Source organism: Pelmatolapia mariae, linkage group LG12, assembly GCF_036321145.2.
Source record: "Pelmatolapia mariae isolate MD_Pm_ZW linkage group LG12, Pm_UMD_F_2, whole genome shotgun sequence".
Taxonomy (NCBI): Eukaryota; Metazoa; Chordata; class Actinopteri; order Cichliformes; family Cichlidae; genus Pelmatolapia; species Pelmatolapia mariae.
The window spans coordinates 5,489,407-5,509,353 of NC_086237.1; the positions used below are offsets into that span (position 1 = coordinate 5,489,407).

The following is a 19,947-nucleotide window of genomic DNA, read 5'->3' on the forward strand; positions in this document are numbered from 1 at the left end:
TGCCCCCTTAGTAAAGGGTTTAGGGTATGTCCTATAGGGCTGTGTGATATGACCAAAATCTCATATCCCGATATAAGACATTTATCATCCTGACAACGATATAAATCACAAAAATGTAACATTTTCTGTAAATTCTGTGAATCTTGGGCAGCTCGACTTGCGTGAAGTGTTTCCAGCTGGGCGTCGTGTACCTGGAGTCGAGTGTTTTCTTTCCACCATTTTCTTTCAAAGTTTGAGTCTAAGGTTTCTTTTTTAGCACCTGACGGCTCTTTTTTGCTTCTCATCCGTAAACTCTCTGCATACTCTTTCACCTGATTCAGTTTATTTTGAAAAATCTCAACAGGATCTTCAGCTTTATTGTGAAAGGTTTACGTGGAAAACAAACAAGCGGACAGCGGAGCCATGCGATGGTTTTACCGTCATTGTTGCTAACGACAACACGTAAAAACAGGCGCTTGTCCGTCCGTAGTGTGGTTATATTAAATATAAGCGATAGAGAGAACTTTAAGAAATTAATACTACAGTGACCATCAAAACCATGAAAAAATATTGCTGTAAACAGTTTATTTTACGACACCACGAAACAAACGACAGACGTTTTTATATCGTCATCCGATATATATCGTTATATCAAACAGCCCTAATGTCCTACTGGGCCAGTGGTTCTTAACCTGGGTTCGATCGAACCCTAGGGGTTCGGTGAGCCGGTCCCAGGGGTTCGGCAGAGCCTCCACCGCAGAGGTCACAGAGGTCCAGACACACCCGAATTATCGTGTAAATTTGTGATGACACGCCCCCTTCTGGCCATCACTGGCTGCAGACTGTCATGCTACACTGCTTGGCCAATCAGGGCTGCGGGGAATGTAGCGCGCGCAGTAGTCAACAGGTGAATGTAGTGGTAGTACTTCGTGTGATTTATTTTAACATTTTAATCCATACTAACTATGTCGGGCAAAAGAAGAAAGTGGTCGGACGAATATGTACAGTATGGATTCACATGTATCACGGAACGTGATGGGAGTGAGCGTCCTATCTGCATGATTTGCAACGCCAAGTTGAGCAACTGTAGTCTCGCACCGGCAAAACTAAAGGAACACTTCTTGAAGCTGCATGGAGACGGGGAATACAAGAACACAACACTTGCTGAGTTCAAGGTGAAGAGAGCCAGATTCGGTGAAAGGCCCACTCTGCCTGCTCTTGGATTTGTAGCCGTTAACAAACCGATCCTCACAGCATCGTACGAAGTTGCTTACCTGATCGCAAAGCAGGGCAAGCCACACACCATTGGTGAAACACTCGTGAAACCAGCTGCGTTAAAGATGGCAAATCTGATTCTCGGAACAGCGGCCGAAGGTAAATTATCCCAAATTCCTCTTTCAAATGACACCATCAGCGACAGAATAGAAGACATGAGTAAAGACATCTTGGCTCAAGTAGTCGCTGATCTGATTTCAAGCCCGGCAAAATTCAGCCTTCAGCTCGATGAGAGCACAGACGTTGCTAATCTAAGCCAGCTTACTGTTTTTGTGGACTATGTGAAAGATGACATGATAAAAGAAGATTTTTTATTTTGTAAGCCTCTTACAACAACAACTAAGGCAGCCGATGTGAAGAAGCTTGTGGATGACTTCTTCAGAGACAACAATCTTTCATGGGACATGGTTTCTGCAGTTTGTACGGACGGAGCTCCAGTCATGCTAGGAAGAAACTCTGGCTTTGGTGCGCTAGTAAAAGCCGATGCACCACACATCATTGTGACTCATTGTATTTTGCACAGGCATGCATTGGCAACAAAAAACTTTCCTCCAACAATGGCAGAAGTATTAAAAACTGTGGTGGAATGTGTGAACTATGTGCGAAATAGTGCTCTGAGGCACCGCATTTTCAGCGCATTTCAGCTAAGAAAGCCCTGGATTTTTTTATACCATTTGTTACAACATATCTTTGCGAGCAATCCTTTTCGACGATGCTGGACATAAAAACGAAGAAAAGGAACAGACTTTTCTGTGAAAATGACATGAGACTGGCACTTGCCAAGGTGAAGCCACGCATATCTGAACTGGTCTCTCAAAGGCAACAGCAGAAGTCACACTGATTTACAGGTATGTAATTTCTTGTAAGTTCATGCATTGTGTTGGTTTTGTTCTTTGAACAAGGTGATGTTCATGCACGGATCATTTTCTGCACCAGTAAAAAAACATCTATGTCTTGAATTTGAAAAAAAAAAAATTTCACTAAAGAGGGGTTCGGTGAATGCGCATATGAAACTGGTGGGGTTCGGTGTCTCCAACAAGGTTAAGAACCACTGTACTGGGCAGAGGTCCCGGGGTAAACCCACGCTATGAGATTATGTCTCTGCTGGCTTGGAAACATCTTGATGTCCCCTCAGAGGTGACTGTGTAGTTGGAGGTCTGGGCATCTCTGCTTAGACAGCTGCTGCCACAGCAGAAAATGAATGATAAGCAGATGGATGTCAATCTGTCCAGATACAAAAATATAAACCATTACGAACACCTGCCTTGGTTCAAAGATAGAGGACAACAGGTGCACGGGAGAGGAAACAAGAAAAGAGAATGCTTTTTCAAGCAGTGGCACAGATCATCTTTTCTTATCCCTCCATGCAGACTGGTTTGGTTTCTGTGCCGTATTATTGAGCAAGATACTCACCTCAACTTGAAATCGATGCAACCACTGGAATATGTACAGTTGTGTCCAAAATAATAGCAGTCCAACATGATTAACCAGATCAGTCAGTGTTTTTGATATAAATCATATTATTACATGGCAAATAATTTATCAGTAGGTGTAGCAGAGTCAGAGAAACCAACAGACCCAACATTCATGACATGAATGCACCTGAGTCTGTGTAACTGAATAATTAAGTGAAAGGGGCGTGTTCAAAATAATAGCAGAGTCCAATCAGTGAGGTCATTCACATGTGAAGAAACAGGTGTATCATTCATGCGGCCCTTATTTAAGGATGAAGCCAGCACATGTTGTACATGCAGTCGTCTCTGAAAACCTGAGAAACATGGATCGTGCCAGACAGTGTTCAGAAGAACAGCGAGATTTAATTAAAACATTGAGGAGAGGGGAAAACATATAAAGAAGTGCAGAAAATGATAGGCTGCTCAGCTAAAATGATCTCCAATGCTTTAAAATGGAAAGCCAAACCAGAGAGACGTGGAAGAAAACAGAAGATTACCATTCGAATGGATGGAACAATAGTCAGAACGGCAAAGACTAAGCCAATAATCAGCTCCAGGGATATCAGAGGCGGTCTGAAATTACCTGTGAAAATGCTTGTGTGAAACTAATCTACAGTTTGCCAAAGAACATATGGACTGGCCTAAAGAGAAATATAGAAACATTTTCTGGACTGATGAAAGTAAGATTGTTCCTTTTGGGTCCAAGGGCCGCAGACAGTTTGTCAGACGACCCCCAAACACTGAATTCAAGCCACAGAACACTCTGAAGAGCGTGAAGCATGGTGGTGCAAGCATCATGATATTGGGCTGTTTCTCTTATTAAGGTGTCGGGCCTATTTATCACTTACCAGGGATCATGGATCAATTTGCTTATATCAAAACACTTGAAGAGGTCATGCTGCCTTATGCTGAAGAGGAAATGCCCTTGAAATGGGTGTTTCAACAAGACAATGAACCCAAACACATTCAAAACATTCAAAAATGCTGCTTCTTAGGCAAAACCAAGAAATGCAGAGGAATTGTGGAAGGTTGTCCAATCATCCTGGGCTGCCATACCTGTTCACAGGTGCAAGAAGCTGGGCGTCTCCATGCAGGACAGATGTGAAGCAGTTCTCAAAAACAGTGGTTATACAACTAAATATTGGTTTAGTGATTCACAGGAATGCTAAAATATAATGTGCAGTGTTCCCAATGAATGGAAATAAAAAATATTATAATGTTATAAAAACGTTATTATATTTTGAGCTTTACTCATGTTTTAAAACACACTGCTATTATTTTGAACATAACTGTATGTGTGTGAATGTTACACAGCCTGCACACACAGAAAAAAGTGCTTGTATAAATGGGTAAATGGGGCAAGTTGTTGAAACTGCTTTGGGTGCTCAGGTAGAATAGAAAAGCTTTATATTAGAACCAGTCCATTTTACATTTACCATGGCTTTGTAACTGGTACAGTAAATTGGCTGGTTTAGCAGTGGGTCAGCGACTGTCTGAGGAAATATATCCATGTTATGTTCCAAGTTAGCCAGTGATACTTTGACTGTGTGTAGGAAGGTTATGAAATGCCCGGACCCAGAATGAGTTTGGTCATGAATATGAGGCATTATCCTCTTCACTGAAAAAGTGAGGACTGGCCAAAATCTTCATGATCAACATGCTGGTGTATCCTCACTTTCTGATACTTTTTTTTCTATTATTACGATTTTGATTACAGTTTCTGTTAGTAAACCTAAAGTCGTGTGTGTGTGTGTTGTGTGCGTGTGTGTGTGTGTGCGTGTGAGAGAGAGAGAGAGAGACTAACCCTTTCTTGGTCTTTCCAAGGAATGCCACGGAGGCGAGTGTAAAGTTGCAGATGCTCCCTGGCTGTCAGGTCATCAAACAGAGCATCAAACTGTGGACAGTAGCCGATACTTTGTTGCACACGTAACAGGTCCTTCAGGATACTGCACACATGCATACACACACACACACACTTGGCATCACTTCAGCAGTGGTCCTGCAGTACAAACCCAGACTATAGTCAGTGCCCATGTATTTGATGTCTGGCAACTAAGTATCAGTCATTTGCTGCTAAAGTATCTGCTAAGAATGTTACAGTAACATTTACAGTGCACTCTGTTATTTCAGCCACTAACCTGTTTCTGTTAATGAAAGCCTCTCCTCCAGTAGTACACTCGTCTCCTGTCAGCATCTTAAAGGTGCTGGTTTTCCCAGCTCCATTTACTCCTAGCAATCCAAAGCACTCTCCAGGCCGGACACCCAGACACAGGCGGTCCACTGCAAGGATACGTCCCATCTTTCTGGATTTGTATACCTGAGGATCAAGCAATGTAACTAACTTTTTGATAGTAATGACCACTTTAACAGAGTAGGATCATTTTAAAGTAATGGCATAACTGAACGAATAGTTTAAGATATGTAGTTGTGTAAAAGTTAGCAAAGTACATATTAAAGTTTAACCTTGGTTAGGTTCTTGATCTTCAGCATGTCATTGTCAGCGTCTCCACGCAGCACTCTTTGTCTCTCACAGGCCACGTCTACATCATCGTCATCTATAGGCTTGGAGCTGACCGGCACCCTCCTAAGCACATATACTCCAGTCATCTTTTAGCATATTCACTTTAGGTCAGCCAGTAATTCCACTTGTCTTTACATATCTTTTATCAACTACAAGAAGGGGGATATGAGCATAGTTTCTCCTTGGTCTGCAGTTACAGAACTGTATTGTTAAGACTTTTACAACAACATTTTTTAAACGTATTTGTATTTTAAAAGTATGTGTATTTAGATGGACCGATCCGATATTACGTATCGGTGTTGGTCCGATACTGACCTAAATTATTGGATCGGATATCGGAGAGAAATAAAAAATGTAATCCGATCCATTAAATATCCCAAAAGCACCTCACAAAACTTGCGACAGGGCGTAACTCAGCTCAGAACCTTAGCACGTCGGAGCAGTATGCGTCACGTGATAGAGCGGCTGTGGCATGCGAGACCTGTCGGCGGTCTGGTTGAGCATTTGGAGCCTCGCTACCAAACCGGCATTTCATCTCCGAGAAAGTTATCCCAGCGAGAAGTAAAACAAGTGTGTAAGTTCATCTCTGAATGTTTGTAACGCATTCCCACGTTAAGCTTAACAACCGATATATGGAGCGACTGCCTCTCCCCCTCCCTCTCCTGTTGCTACTTCAATCATGAAACTGATCAATGATCAGCTGATCGGCTTTTTTCTCTTGTTTGTTTTTGGCCCATTTTGTGCCAGAAAGAGGAAACCAGCGGCTGAACAACAGCAGCACGTTTAAGCTTGATAAGCTGTTGTTAGAATTTATTTAATATTACTTTCTACACCAGGATCTTTTTCTACGTAGCTGACAGCTGGTAACTGTGCAGGGGCGGATCTAGCAAAGTTTAGCCAGGGGGCCAGGTAGGGCATTAACAGGGAAAGGGGGGCACAAAGAAATACTTTTCTTTCTAATTTTCATGTTTAGTTTTTAATAAATAAATATCTGAATCTTAAAACTAAAGTTTTCACCTGATGTAAAATGTATAGAAGTCCATTATAATATTATTATTGTGTAGGAACTATTAAGTCTAATATACCCTAGTAAGCTATAGTACTTTTTCCTTTGGGAACCATCTGTGCAGTCTGCAATTCTGTTGAAGAAAGATGTTGAATCTATTTAATTATTGTAGAAAAATAATTGGGTGGTTCCCTATTTTTTATTATTTTTTTGCTGGGAGTTTGCAACCCTATTAGTTAGGTTGTTTAATATTTCCACTAAGTACTCTTTAAAATACCAGAATGGGGAGGATGGTGCAGGTTTAAGTAAATTAGATTGATCAGTGTTGCTGAACTATGAAAGATTTTGGCTGCAGTGTATTTTTTGCATACAGGTATAACAGAATAGCTTTAGTTTAGTTTCGTTTTTTTAAACTTAAGTATGAACTTGTGCAAAATGCAGCAAGATATTAAAAAAAAAACAACGTTTCATTGATTATAAAATATACTCTATCAGATTTATATCACTATTGGGAGATATCCAAATTTATGATATCGGTATCGGACATAAAAAAGTGGTATCGTGCCATCTCTGTTCACGTTAGCCATATACTTCTCGTGAGAAGCAAAGAATAGTGAAAACCAATTTCACTGAGATTTTGATTTTGGCTTCTCAAATTACACAGATTAAGGCCAAGCAGAACTTGGCTCGGGCAGCGGCTGTTGGGTCTGCGCTTCCACAGGCCCCGCTGGTTTAGAGACTTATTCCCATTAACGACAAGGAAGCAAGACGAACAGCGATTTTACTTGCGCAAGGGAAGGATCTCAGAGCAGCCCTTCTGCCCTCGGTCAGACCACTTCGAAGAACCGGCCTCCGCTTGCCTCCTTTTATTGAAAACAGTTACAGTACACACAAGCACCACCCACTGTAAAATCACCCTATGGTCACAAAAGATAAGGTACCATGTGTGTATGTGTGTGTGTGTATGCCTGTGCGAGAATGTGTGTGTGTGTGTATGCATGTGCGAAAATGTGTGTGTGTGCATGTGAGTGTGTGTGTTTGTGTTTGGGGGTGCGTTTGTGTGACCTCCTGCCCACAAAAGGATCATAAAAGCAGGAAGTTTACTAAACAAGAAAACAGAACCTTCACATAGGATGTGCCTATAATAAAACACTACAGCCTCCCCCACCAACAGGCTGGGGAGGGCAATAGAAACAAAGGAATGTCTTTGATCATACAGTTTGAACTAAGACTTACAAATTTAAGTAACACAATGATAACATTTAACAATTTAAACCTAACAGCGGCTGAAGCAAAAACTTAAACTGTAGGAGGAGTTTGGAGAGGCCATGGAAAAAGACTTTCAGATTGCCTCAAAGAGATTCTGGCAAACTGTCAGGTGACTCAGGAGGGGAAAGCAATGCTCCACCCACACTCTGCATAGTGTGGGTGGAGCACTGCTGATTTGGACCGTCGGACGGTGGAAGGAAAACTTCAATGACCTCTTTAATCCCACCTCTTCCTTCCATAGAGGAAGCAGAGTCTGGGGACCAGGGGGATGAGTCGTCCATCCAGGGGGATGAGTCGTCCATCCAGGGGGATGAGTCGTCCATCCAGGGGGATGGGTCGTCAATCACCGTGGGCGAGGTCACTGAGGCAGTTAAACAATTCCTTGGTGGCCCCTGGGGTAAATGAGGTTCGGCCTGAGTTCCTGAAGACTCTGGATGTTAGTTGTAGGGCTGTCTTTGTCGACACGCCTATACAATGTTGTGTGGAGATCAGGGGCGGTAGCTCTAGACTGGCAAACTGGGATGGTGGTTCCCATCTTCAAGAAAGGGGACTGGAAGGTTTGCTTCAATTATAGGGGGATCACACTCCTCAGCTTTCCTGGGAAAGTCTATGCCAGGGTGCTGGAAAGGAGAGTCCGTCCGTTAGTCGAACCTCAGATACAGGAGGAACAATGCGGTTTTTGTCCTGGTCGTGTAACACTGGACCAGCTCTTTACCCGCTCAAGGATACTTGAGGGTGCATGGGAGTTTGCCCAACCAGTCTACGTGTGTTTTGTGGACTTGGAGAAGGCATTCGACCGTGTCCCTCAGACTGTCCTGTTGGAGGTGCTCCGAGAATATGGGGTGTCTGGCCCATTGCTACGGGCCATTCGATCCTTATACAACTGTTGCAAGAGCTTGGTCTGCATTGCTGGCAATAGGTTTTACTTGTTTCCGGTGGGTGATGGACTTGGCTGCCCTTTGTCACCGATTCTTTTCATAATTGTTATGGACAGAATTTCTAGGTGTAGCCAAGGCTTTCACTTTTTGTGGTCTCAGAATCTCATCTCTGCTTTTCGCAGACGATGTGGTTCTGTTAGCTTCATCAGGTGGCGGCCTCCAGCTCAGCTGTTTGCAGCTGTTTGAGGTCTTGTTTAGGGTATAGTGCTATTTTCCAGGTTAAATAAAGGTTTAATAATAATTATTCACAAGCGAGGGGAGTGCTGCAGGCACAGCACCAATCCGATTGACAAACAGATTGGTGCTGTGGCTGCAGTGATGCAGATGCTGTACCAGTCCATTGTGGTCAAGAGAGAGCTGAGCAATAAAGTGAAGCTCTTAATTATGTCCTGCCTTCAGCTCTCTATGTCCCTACCTTCACCTATGGTCACAAGCTTTGGGTAGTGAACGAAAGAACGAGATTGCAGATACAAGTGGCGGAAATGAGCTCTCTGCGAAGGGTGCACGTTATGTACCACTGGTAGAAAGCAGAGGTGGCTGACATCCAGAAATCCTACCAGTGGCTGGACAAAGCTGGACTGAAAGACAGCACAGAGGCACTAATCATGGCAGCACAGGAACAAGCTCTGAGCACAAGATCCATAGAGGCTGGGGTCTATCACAGCAGGCAAGACCCCAGGTGCAGGCTGTGTAAAGATGAGACAATCCAGCACATAACTGCAGGGTGCAAGATGCTAGCAGGCAGGGCATACATGGAACGCCATAACCAAGTGCACGGGATAGTATACAGAAACATCTGTGCGAGTATGGACTGGCAGTCCCGAGGTCAAAGTGGGTGCGAGCTAAGATCCTGTCTGTCCAGAATAGTGCAGTCCTGGAACAGCTAAGATACTGCGCAAGACCCTGTGTTTTATTTACTTATTTTTGCTGTTTTCTGTTATTCTATTGTTTTTAACTTCTTTTCTGTACAGCACCTGTGCTGGGTATTTGAAATTGCTTTATAAATAAAATTGGATTGGCCTCTGGTAGAGGACCCGAGCATGAAGGCTAGACCGCTCACAGGGGCGAGAGGGGAATTATTTTGTTTTATTTTTTTAAGCAGCTGCGCCTCAGACCATGCCCTGCCACACTGATATTTTAAAGCTGTGTAACAGCAGGAAACCCTACTACATTATTTGTCTTATATACGAAGTATCAATCTGAAAGCTGCTTTGGTGCCGGCTTGGTACAGTACATAAGTTCTGGGGGTTTTTCCCCTTTTTTCCCTGTTGTTAAGTCATTCATGGTTAGTTGTGTTTTTAACGTACCCTTTGTTTATATTGTAAGTACAGTTTTAGTACAGTCCTCAGCCAACTATAACTGTAGATCTCTCAGCATAGATTCTCTGTGTAACTAAGTGGTAGGCATCCAGTTCAAAACTATATATATATAAAACTCACGGGGGGTTCCTCAGAAAGTTGTACTGACAGAGGATGGTGATGAGGAAGCCAACAAAGCCTTCGACTGTCATTGCAACAAGTCCTCGAGTCACAATATCCCACTCAAATGGTGATTTCATCTTGTCAAACTGCCCTAAAACACATAATTACAACAACTTAATGTGCAGCTTTGCACTTCAATCTCCTAAAATCATTATGAATAAAACAAAAAAGCCTGCAAGACTGTAAATCTTTTTTGTCAACAAATCTTGTGATAAAATCTGTAGCACCAAACTAAGAATGTGTTCTGAATACCCTTATAAATCTTTAAGTATGTATAGCACAACTTTTAGGTTCTTGCAAGAGGTGTTGGTTCATCTCTGTTAAATAAATCATAGTAATTTAAGATTTTCTCTTAACTTTATTGTAATTAGCCAGCTTGGTGCTTAGTGTACCTATTTTAGCGTAGTATTCATTGATGTACTCGTTGTAGGCCATCTGCATCAGGCCATGACCCAGGTTGTAGTTGGGGAAGATGAGGAAACAGGACTTTAGGTAACTGTTCACTTTTTTCAAATCCTGCAAAAAGAAAAAAAGAAGTAAAAGAAAGAAATACAGTAAAAAGCAAAGGTCATGTCAGATACTTTTCCATTTTGTAGTATTTATTCCAGTATGTGGAAGAGCAGGTGATCTAACTCAAAGATCACCATCTCTTCCAAATTTGTACTTTTGCTGTTGAAGGGGAAACGAGTGATGGCGTTTGGCTTTGAGCTCACAGAATGTCTGTCAACATGTGTCTGAGGTAAGATATAAGAATCCAACAGACCTTGTCATGTTCAAAGAGCTGTAGAAGGAAGGTTGCAACAGTTGCAGTGATGCCTATGAAGAGGTTGATGACTATGAGAAAGACATAGGCTGTACTGGGAACCTTAAACCAGAAGGATGCAGGATACATTATGGGAGTGATCGACCACCTGGAAAGGGGAAGAAAGAAACTTGCTATGTTTTCATGTTTAAAAAAAGATCTTAGTATTTAATTTACATTTAGACAATTAGTAGAGTTTTGTGAAAACTGCAGCTAAACAGGACATTACCTAGCATGATACTAGAGCCGGTACTGTTCTGAGATTCTGAGTTTGCATGTCAATATGACAAAATGGGCTCCTGGAGACATCCACTGTACCGGAACCACCACAACATGTGATTTTTAATATTTTTCCCTGTTTGTGAAAATAGTTTGCTAATGCTATAAAATTACAGCTGTTAAAAATACAAGTGTGCAGCTGATATCAGAGAAAGGCAAAGTGATGATAATATGTTAATAAAGAATGTAGTTTTTGGTTTTAGGAGTAATAAAAGCATCCCTATAAATGTTACTTCATATAATGCATTGGCACCAAACATCTGAACTGTGCGCTACAAGGAAAAGTGCAGGTGGTGGAAGTGGACTGACTTCTGTATATTATGTCTATTTAATGGAAGTCAGTATACAACTAAACTACATAACAATGTGAGCAGAGACTCAGAACCAAGGTGAAAAATCGTGTGTGCAGACAGATGTCTCACCCGTAGAGAAGAAAGAGAGAGAGGACAGCAGGGAAGTTTGTTGGAGAGGTGTAGGCTGGCAGGTCAAACACAAACAGAATAATAACACAGCATGTAGCAGGTACCAGGTAGTTCAGCTGAGGACAGATACAAGGAGAAACCGTGTTCAGGAGCTGCACACACGTTAAAGCATTTAGTAAGACATTCACATCTGCAACATCACATCCTCACCATATCCCAAATATAGTTGGCTAGCCAGTAGATGACTGGGTCACAGCCACTGACAAACTGCAGGTGTTTGGCCTTTGTGGATTTTTCTGCTACTAGGAAAACCACAAAGCTGGCTGGGACAAAGGACATGGCTACAATAATGAAGATGGCAATCACTACATCTGTGCCCTGGAGCCTGCAGGTACAAAAACAAGGAGAAGAGCTAGTTCAATTTCAGTTTACAGTATTTGTCCTCAACAGTCATTTCAAAGCACTTTTGATAGAAAAATTCATAAAGTTATGCAAAACTCTCTGAAATTAAAGCTATACATCAATCTTTACAGTAAAGGAGGAATCTTTCTCTCTCTCTGTGTCTCTCTGTATCTGTCCTCTTCTCAGGCCTCTTTCTGGCTCCTGTGCTATTTGTTTTTCCGAAGCACAGTTATAACTGGGATGGAATGATCTGATATACAGTATCACTACCTCACAAAACTCGCAACATGGCGTAACCCAGGTAGTGACCTCAGCACGTCGGAGCAGTATGCGTCATATGATAGAGCAGCTGTGGTGTGTGAGAGGTGTCGGCAGTCTGGAGTTACTTCACACTGAAAGCATCTGGAGCCTCACTACGTGCTGCCAAACCAGCATTTCGTCTTCGAGTAGGCTAAGTTAAATGTGATAGAAACCGACGCTCTCATGACTCATCAAGTGATGCTACTGACCAGCCAATCGGTGGCATTCAGTCTGATGATGTCACATTTTAGTTCCTGCTCGGATTGCTTGGAACCCCGGGCGAGCAGATACTAAAAAAGTACCTGGTACCAGGTACTACAACCTAACCGAAAACCCTGAAAAACGTGCCGAGTCGATCTGAGTAGATACGAATGGAAAAGGGGTTTAACCCTGGAGAAACCATGGGGTCAAATTTGACCCCATGGTTTCCCTAGAAAACCAATGGGGTCGGATCTGACCCCATGGGTTCTCCAGGGTTAATAGACAATAGCCTAGGAGAAGCCTTCCCTTTTAGGAGAACTTCTTTCCAACAGGAAGAGAGGCCTAGCAGAACCAGGCTCAGGGAGTAGCAGCCATCAGCCATGTGGCTGGATTCACTCGCTGGACCCACGTCCTCATTTTAGGTTTGACAGTGTTTGTAGTAGATAAAGGTGAATGGCTTAAACATGAACTGAGCTGCAGTTTGGGGAAGGCTACAGAGGGGACAGGTGGCGGCTCCCGGGCCTGGCAGATCCCCCATGAATTAATGAGAAGTGAAAGAATTGAAAAAGGGGAAGGAGGGTGGGGCACGAAAACGAGAATGAACAGCTTGTAGAGCTGGGGGAGCATATATAGATGGTAAATGGTAAATGGCCTGCATTTGTATAGCGCTTTACTCAGTCCCTAAGGACCCCAAAGCGCTTTACACTACATTTAGTCATTCACCCATTCACACACACATTCACACACTGGCAATGGCAAGCTACATTGTAGCCACAGCTGCCCTGGGGCGCACTGACAGAGGCTAAGAAGCTAAAGGAGCTTGTTTGGAGGCGTGGTCCTGCTCCTAAAATTCAGGTACTTTAACTCCAATGAAGAGAAGAGAAGAGACAAAATACTGGCAGCTGCCAGTGCTACTCCTAAGCCTCCTAGCAGAACTTGAGTCAAGGTCAACAGGATCCAAACTCATCTGAGATTTTTAGGAGATGCACCTATGGTATCAATTTGAAAATCATGTCGCCTTGTTCTTGAGTTATCGTGTTCACAAAGTAGCGTGTCCATGAAGGGTGACAACACCCAGTGTTTTACAGCTGAGGGTTAAGGAAGTCTATGACTAACTTTTCTGTTTGATGAATGGTGAATGGACTGGTTCTGACATCGGGGTTTTCTATTCTATCTGAACACTCAAAGCACTTTATACAACCTGCCGCATTCACACAAACACTTTTTCTGTGCTTCATCTATTGAAGTGCTTTCTATATAACACTGACACAGTCATACTCTGTTGGATGCATGGGAGAACAACTTAGTTAGTATCTTGCCCAAGGATTCTTGGCATGCAGACTAGAGGAGCCAGGAATCGAACCACCAACTTTCTGATTAGTAGATGGTCTGCTCTTCTTCCAGAGCTACCCAACAATGAAGACTCATCATTTACGTGAACAATGAGTCAGAAATGTGAATCTATCACATAAATATATAAGGTAAAGCCACAGACACTTACAAATAGTCTAAAGAAAGGCTGGCACTGGTGCGATTCATCGGGTGGTTTGTTACTGTGATTCCTGCAAACAAACAGAACAAACAATCTGTTGTGTAGTTAAAAATAACCAACCAAACTGGCACAACTTTATTCAGCAGCTATATCTGGCGTGTCTACCGTAGGCAGCAGGATTGCCCTTGGAGGGAGGCATGTTGGCACGCAGGATGGCATTGTTGAGGACATTCAGATACGTTGGCATGCTGTGGTAGCCTTTATTGTTGTAGAGAACCTGGAGTAAGTTGCACTGTTAGCAATATTGTATACTGTACCTGTCCAGTTTAGAGTCATTGCGTCTTTGTCTTTACCTGAGCTGATCTGCGCACCGCTATTTTGCGAACCATAGGTGGTAGATTTCTACCAAAAGATGTTGGGATTGATTTCTGAATGTTGCCCACTGTTAAACCACCATATCTGTAACAAAATTAATTAGACAGAAAAACAGTTAAGAAAAACCAGTATGTGCATGTTACTGTATCCATGTGAAATCAAGACGAAATGTAGCCAAAGAGCAATGCACAATTACAATAAGAGCGTATGACTTGGCAAAATTAATGGACTTAGGAATTCAGAAAAGTACCAGCAAATACTGATCCACCATTAATAACATCTGGAAAGTGTCTGATTGATGATTTACTCTTCAGCGTGACAATGATCTAAGGAGCTCGGAAAGAAAAGCATCTGGACATCTTTAAGCTTCTTGAAGACGTTTCATCCGAGAAGCTTCTTCATCATACATGATGAAGGGGATGTAATACCCTGTAGACTTCCAAAGATCCACAAAGGTGTCCCACTCAGACCCATTGATAGCAGCATAAACTCAGCCACATACAACACTGCCAAACACCTCACCTTCCCCTTGTAGGGAACACCACCATCACATCAAGAACTCCATCGACTTCACCAACAAGGTCCAGAAACCACCCTGGATCCAGATGAAACCATGGTGTCCTTTGCTGTAGTCTCTCTCTTCACTTGCATACCCACCACGGAGGCAGTGGAGACTGTCAGAAAACGCCTACAAGACGACAGCTCCTTGGAAGACAGGACCAACTTCACCCCGATCAGACCTGCACACTGTTAGACCTCTGCCTTACCACCACATATTTAAATACAACAAGGGTTTCTACAGACGAAAACATGGCTGTGCCATGGGCTCCCCCGTGTCACCTATTGTAGCCAACCTTTACATGGAGAAAGTAGAAAGGAAGGCTCTTGGCTCTTTCAAAGGGAGAGTACCCAGCCACTGGCACAGATATGTGGACGACACCTGTGTCCAAAATCAAGACACAAGAAGTGGAATCCTTCACTGCGCACATTAACGCCGTGGATAAAAACATCAAGTTCACCAGGGAAGACACAAAGGATAACTGTTTGCCTTTCCTGGACTGCGCTGTGCACATTGAAGGGAATGGCAACCTCAACATCGAAGTCTACCGGAAGCCCACACATGGACCAGTACCTCCTCTTTGACTCCCATCACCCCCTGGAACACAAACTTGGAGTAATCAGGACCCTACACCACCGGGCAGAACATGTTCCCTCTAAGCCAGATGGTAAATGGACTGATTCTTACATAGCGCTTTTCTACTCTCCCAGAGTACTCAAAGCGCTGTATACAACATGCCTCATTCACCCATTCACACAAGCACTTCTAAACACAAGTGCAAACTAATCTACATTCACATACATTCACACTCTGATGAACGCATCGGAGGGCAACTTGGGGTTAGTATCTTGCCCAAGGATATTTGACATGCAGACTGGGGAAGGCACCAACCTTCCAATCAGTAGCTGATCTGCTCTACCACCTGAGCCACAGCCACCACAGCCCTAAGCCTAAGCCTGAAGGGAAAAAGAAGGAACACACACATGTAAAGGAAACTCATCAAGTCAGCAAAGATGCACAGAAAAGAAGATCATGTCACGGTGGTGGAACGGACTCAGGCGCAGACTGAGAGAGCACGGTTCAACAATACTTTATTAATCACTCTGGTGCGCTATGTACACGTGAAGGGGGGGGGAACACCAGGGTCCCGGGGATCAATAGGCTGGGGAAACACACTTCTTCACACTTGCTCCGCTCCTTGTCCAAACAATCCTCACACAAGCAGCCCACTCACACTCACGGGGTCCAGGGGTCACAAACGGGCAGATCCAGGTAAATCTATAAACACAGACGAGGGTAAGTCGGAGGCAAGCACGGGAACAACCGATTCACAATGAAGCCAGGCAATGCTAACGAGAGTTACTCAATATTCCAGCGACGAGTAGCTCAGAGCCCCTGCCTTAAGAAGAGCTGCAAATCACCGGAGATCAGCTGCAGGTGCGTGGGCCAAGGGCGGGAGCCAAATCAGAGCTCCGCCCAGGCGGAGAGAGAAAGAGAGCAAGGCGAGGGGAGCGGAGAGAGAGTAAAATAACAAACACTTGTGGCCACACTGGGCTGGCCGGGGAGGCACAGGGACCATGACAGATCAGACACCAGCTAGAGAAAATCGGAAGGACAAACAGAACAGCACTGTCACCCCTCATGTAGTGGGTTTATTAGAGAAATTCAGGAGTCTTCTCCAAGCACGACATCCCAGTGTACTTCAGACCCAGCCACACACTCAGACACAAACTGGTTCATCCACATCCATTTTCACGCCTTGGCTCGCGTGATTAGGCAGAGGATCAATAGTGGGTCCATGACTCTCTCAGAGACACTCCCATAGGGCTTAGAAATCTGGGACTCTCCACCAGTTGCTCTTAGAACTAAAGACGCTTCTCGGATGGGAGATAAAACGTCTTCAAGCAAGTTAAAAAAGTCCAGATGTTTTTCTTTCTGAGCTCCTTAGACTATAATGACCTGAGCTGAGAACCTTCACAGACATCACAATGATCCCAAACACTGCCAGAGCACTAAGCAAACCTAAATAGAAAAAACACTAAGCACCAGTCATGGATTGGCCTCCCCAGAGCCCAGCATTACTGAAGCAATGTGTGTTGACAAAAATTGGAAGAGAGAACATGATGAAAACAGCCAACATCCAAAGAAGAGCTTTGGTATATCCTTCAAGAAGCCTGGAGAACTGTTCCTGAAGATTACCTAAGAGAGCTTAGGCTGTGTGGAAGAATAAAGAACTGTACAAACTCTGTTTTTGCCTTATATGCTCTGTGTCTCTGCGTGTGTTCACATGTTTCAATAATGATGCCTGCTGTGTACTCTGAGGGGAGCTCGCAGCTACTCAGGCTCTCCATTAATGCACATTGTGGCTGAGGAGCTCCCAGTAGCAGCCCATGACATATAACATATAAGTTATAATTCTATTTAAACTAAGGTGATCCAACTTTGTGTAATTAGATTCTACACTGAAAAGTCAAAGCATCAATTTGCAGTATGTTGTCAGTATCACTGTTGTGTGGCTGTTTCCTTAGAGTTGCTCCAGCAGCAGTCCTACCTGTGCAGCCGCACTCTGTCTGATGTGAAAAGCAGATATTCAGAGACGTTCCGGCCTGTGATGTCCACCATAATGTCACCGGTCACCACCTTCATGAGAGGGGGTTGTCCTCCTACCCCACTGGGACAGGAGAAGCCTGTCCCCTGCATAGAGCAGACGCAGCGCACCGGCTCATGGATGGACAAGGGAAAGGTAGGTGGAGATGTAACAGGCTCTAAGCAAAAGTGAAAGAGTCATCATTCATTCAGCTGATCTTTTTCTTAGTCCACGTGGACTTCTCAAAACAGAAAAAACACACGGGGAATAAATTGCATTAGAAATTATTTATTAGCTCTCCCAATGAGCCAAGACACTGTCCAAAGTGAAATGTAGGCATCAGTACACCTGTCTATTGGTCCATATAAGCAAAATAATAATAATAAGACAATAACCATATTCTGCTTAAAAACATGAAAGGAACACTTTGTAATCACAGTATCACATAAATTAAACTTGGTGATCTGGTCAGGTAAGGAGCAGAGGGGTTATTAATCAGTTTCAGCTGCTTTGGTGTTAATAATATTAACAACAGGTGGACTAGATGGGCAACAACAAGACAGCCCCCAAACAGAAATGGTTTTCAGATTAAGGCCACTGACAGTGTTTGTCTCCTTATCTTTTCTGACTGCAGGGTCAGCGTCATTACTGGTGGCATGAAGTACTACCTGCACCCTACAGAGGCTGCACAGGCAGGCCAACTCCTACAGCGAGGCACATCAATGCATTTCATTATCAGAGGTTATCTGTGTCTCAGCATGCCATGAGACACAGGCTAGGATAGCTGGACAGGACCGCACAAAGTCCTTAACCCATCAGCAGTACCAGTATCTGCTCCTTTCTGCAGGTGGAACAGGATGAGTGCTGCCAGAGACCTACAAGTGACAGCCAGCAGCCCACTGCTGTCAATGTCTCTAACCCAACAATCATAAGCAGGGCCTGAGAGCCCGAGGTCCTTTAGTGGGGCCCTGTGGTCACTGCCCAGCACTGTGGAGCCTGACTGGCCTTTAACCATACCAGAACTGGCAGGTCCAGCAGTGGTGCCCTGTTATTATTACTGTGAGACAGATGTGAAAGGGTCCGGAGAAGCCATAGAGAAAGTTATGCAATCTGTAACATCAACCAGTATGACCAGTTTGCTGGTTAGTCAGTGATGGTCAGGCAGATACACAAGCCTATGAGGCTAGGCAGCTGTCATTGACAGTGGGTCCTGGGTTCCTCCTGGTGCATCCAGGCAATTCCCGGAGGAACTGATACTACTTAGTGGTCCCCAGTCTTCCCTTCAAATAGAACACCTGTGGGAGAATATGTTCTGCTTCTGCACATCAGACTGTCCAAGAGCTCACTGATGCCTTGGTCCAGATCTGGGAGGAGATCTTCCAGGAGACTCAGGAGATCTCATTAGAAGGATATTTCGACATCGTCAGGCATGCATACAAGCATGTGGGGGTCTACCATTTTGCTGCAATTAATTTTTCCACCAAACAGACTCGCATGCTGCATCATTTTTTCACTCTGACTTCTGGGCTGCCTGACTTCAGCCCTCTGTAGATTGATCATTTTCATCAAATGATGTGTCATCCTTCATTCCTAATATATTACCTGGACCACATCACCTTAGACATTCAGCATGATGATGTGTTTTCAAAGTGTTCCTTTATTTTATTTTTTTTTGTTTAAAGTCAAGTCTTGATTTTCAGATATAGAGCTACATATGTTAAATGGGTCGCAGGCATATTATGGAAGTACTTACTATGAACTGTAATTGGAGGAGTGACTGTTAGGTTCCACAGACCGTCCTCAAAATTAGAGTCTGGGTCATCTGAAGGTGCTGGCGAAGGTGGTGGGGGGACAAAGTTGGAGAGGGGGACGCCCTGAGTGAAGGAGTCCAGACACATAGAATCAAAGTATTTGGCAGCAAGGGTTTTGGAGTTATTGGCATTGGGGTTGAGGGTTTGTGCCAGCTGGTCCAGGGTGCTGTTGAAGGGGGTTTTGAGGATACAAGTAGCACCGATACCCGAGGGCAGGCGGAAGGTGTTGATGATCTTCTGTGGGCTGGCGTCTGGTGACAGCTTGTTCCTGAGAGTGGGCCAAAGATGTGTCAGTCACATTTCTTTCTATTCCACTGTGTCAATGTGGACTTGAGCAAAATGCTGCTGTGCACCAGGATTTTGTTTAAAGTAACAGCTTATTTCAACGTCTAAAGGTTCCAGTATTTGGACTAATAAGATCTCTTTTGGTTAACCTTGCTAAGCTCTGCTACAGGTCGAGGTGATAGGACTCCATGGAATAATATATAAGGTTATTTGAATGAGTTAGTCCAAAACATGATGCGATGTTCCAGTTTAATTCACAGAAATACTTCATCAAACATAGTTTTTTTGCCTACACACTGTTATTTGTCAATCAAGTTGCTGTACTTGCTTTACTTCAGGCTAGCGTGCACTAGAGTGAGCATGAGCAGTTACTTTTCTAATATCGAGTAATATAAAAGAAGTCAAAGGCAAACAGTTTGTTTGGTAAATGTACAGCTGCTGAGTTTCACAGGGAAATAACACAGAAATGTGACTTCACTGTCAAAGAAACATCTGCAAAATTTAGTTTT

At 43.6% G+C, this 19,947-nt stretch overlaps 1 protein-coding gene across 1 annotated transcript in view; it reads right to left on the reverse strand.

Annotated features, from left to right (window-relative positions):
• Positions 1–19,947, reverse strand: part of abca2 (ATP-binding cassette, sub-family A (ABC1), member 2) — a 132,065-nt gene that overhangs the window by 11,613 nt on the left and 100,505 nt on the right. Inside the window, exons 29-41 of the mRNA XM_063489427.1 lie at positions 19,096–19,421; positions 17,307–17,520; positions 14,175–14,280; positions 13,987–14,098; positions 13,831–13,891; positions 11,637–11,811; positions 11,427–11,542; positions 10,687–10,834; positions 10,316–10,439; positions 9,882–10,014; positions 5,172–5,292; positions 4,847–5,025; positions 4,513–4,654 (exon numbers count right to left, since the gene is read on the reverse strand). Of these exons, the coding sequence (XP_063345497.1) occupies positions 4,513–4,654; positions 4,847–5,025; positions 5,172–5,292; positions 9,882–10,014; positions 10,316–10,439; positions 10,687–10,834; positions 11,427–11,542; positions 11,637–11,811; positions 13,831–13,891; positions 13,987–14,098; positions 14,175–14,280; positions 17,307–17,520; positions 19,096–19,421 (1,957 nt within the window). The remainder of the gene's footprint in view (positions 1–4,512; positions 4,655–4,846; positions 5,026–5,171; positions 5,293–9,881; positions 10,015–10,315; positions 10,440–10,686; positions 10,835–11,426; positions 11,543–11,636; positions 11,812–13,830; positions 13,892–13,986; positions 14,099–14,174; positions 14,281–17,306; positions 17,521–19,095; positions 19,422–19,947) is intronic.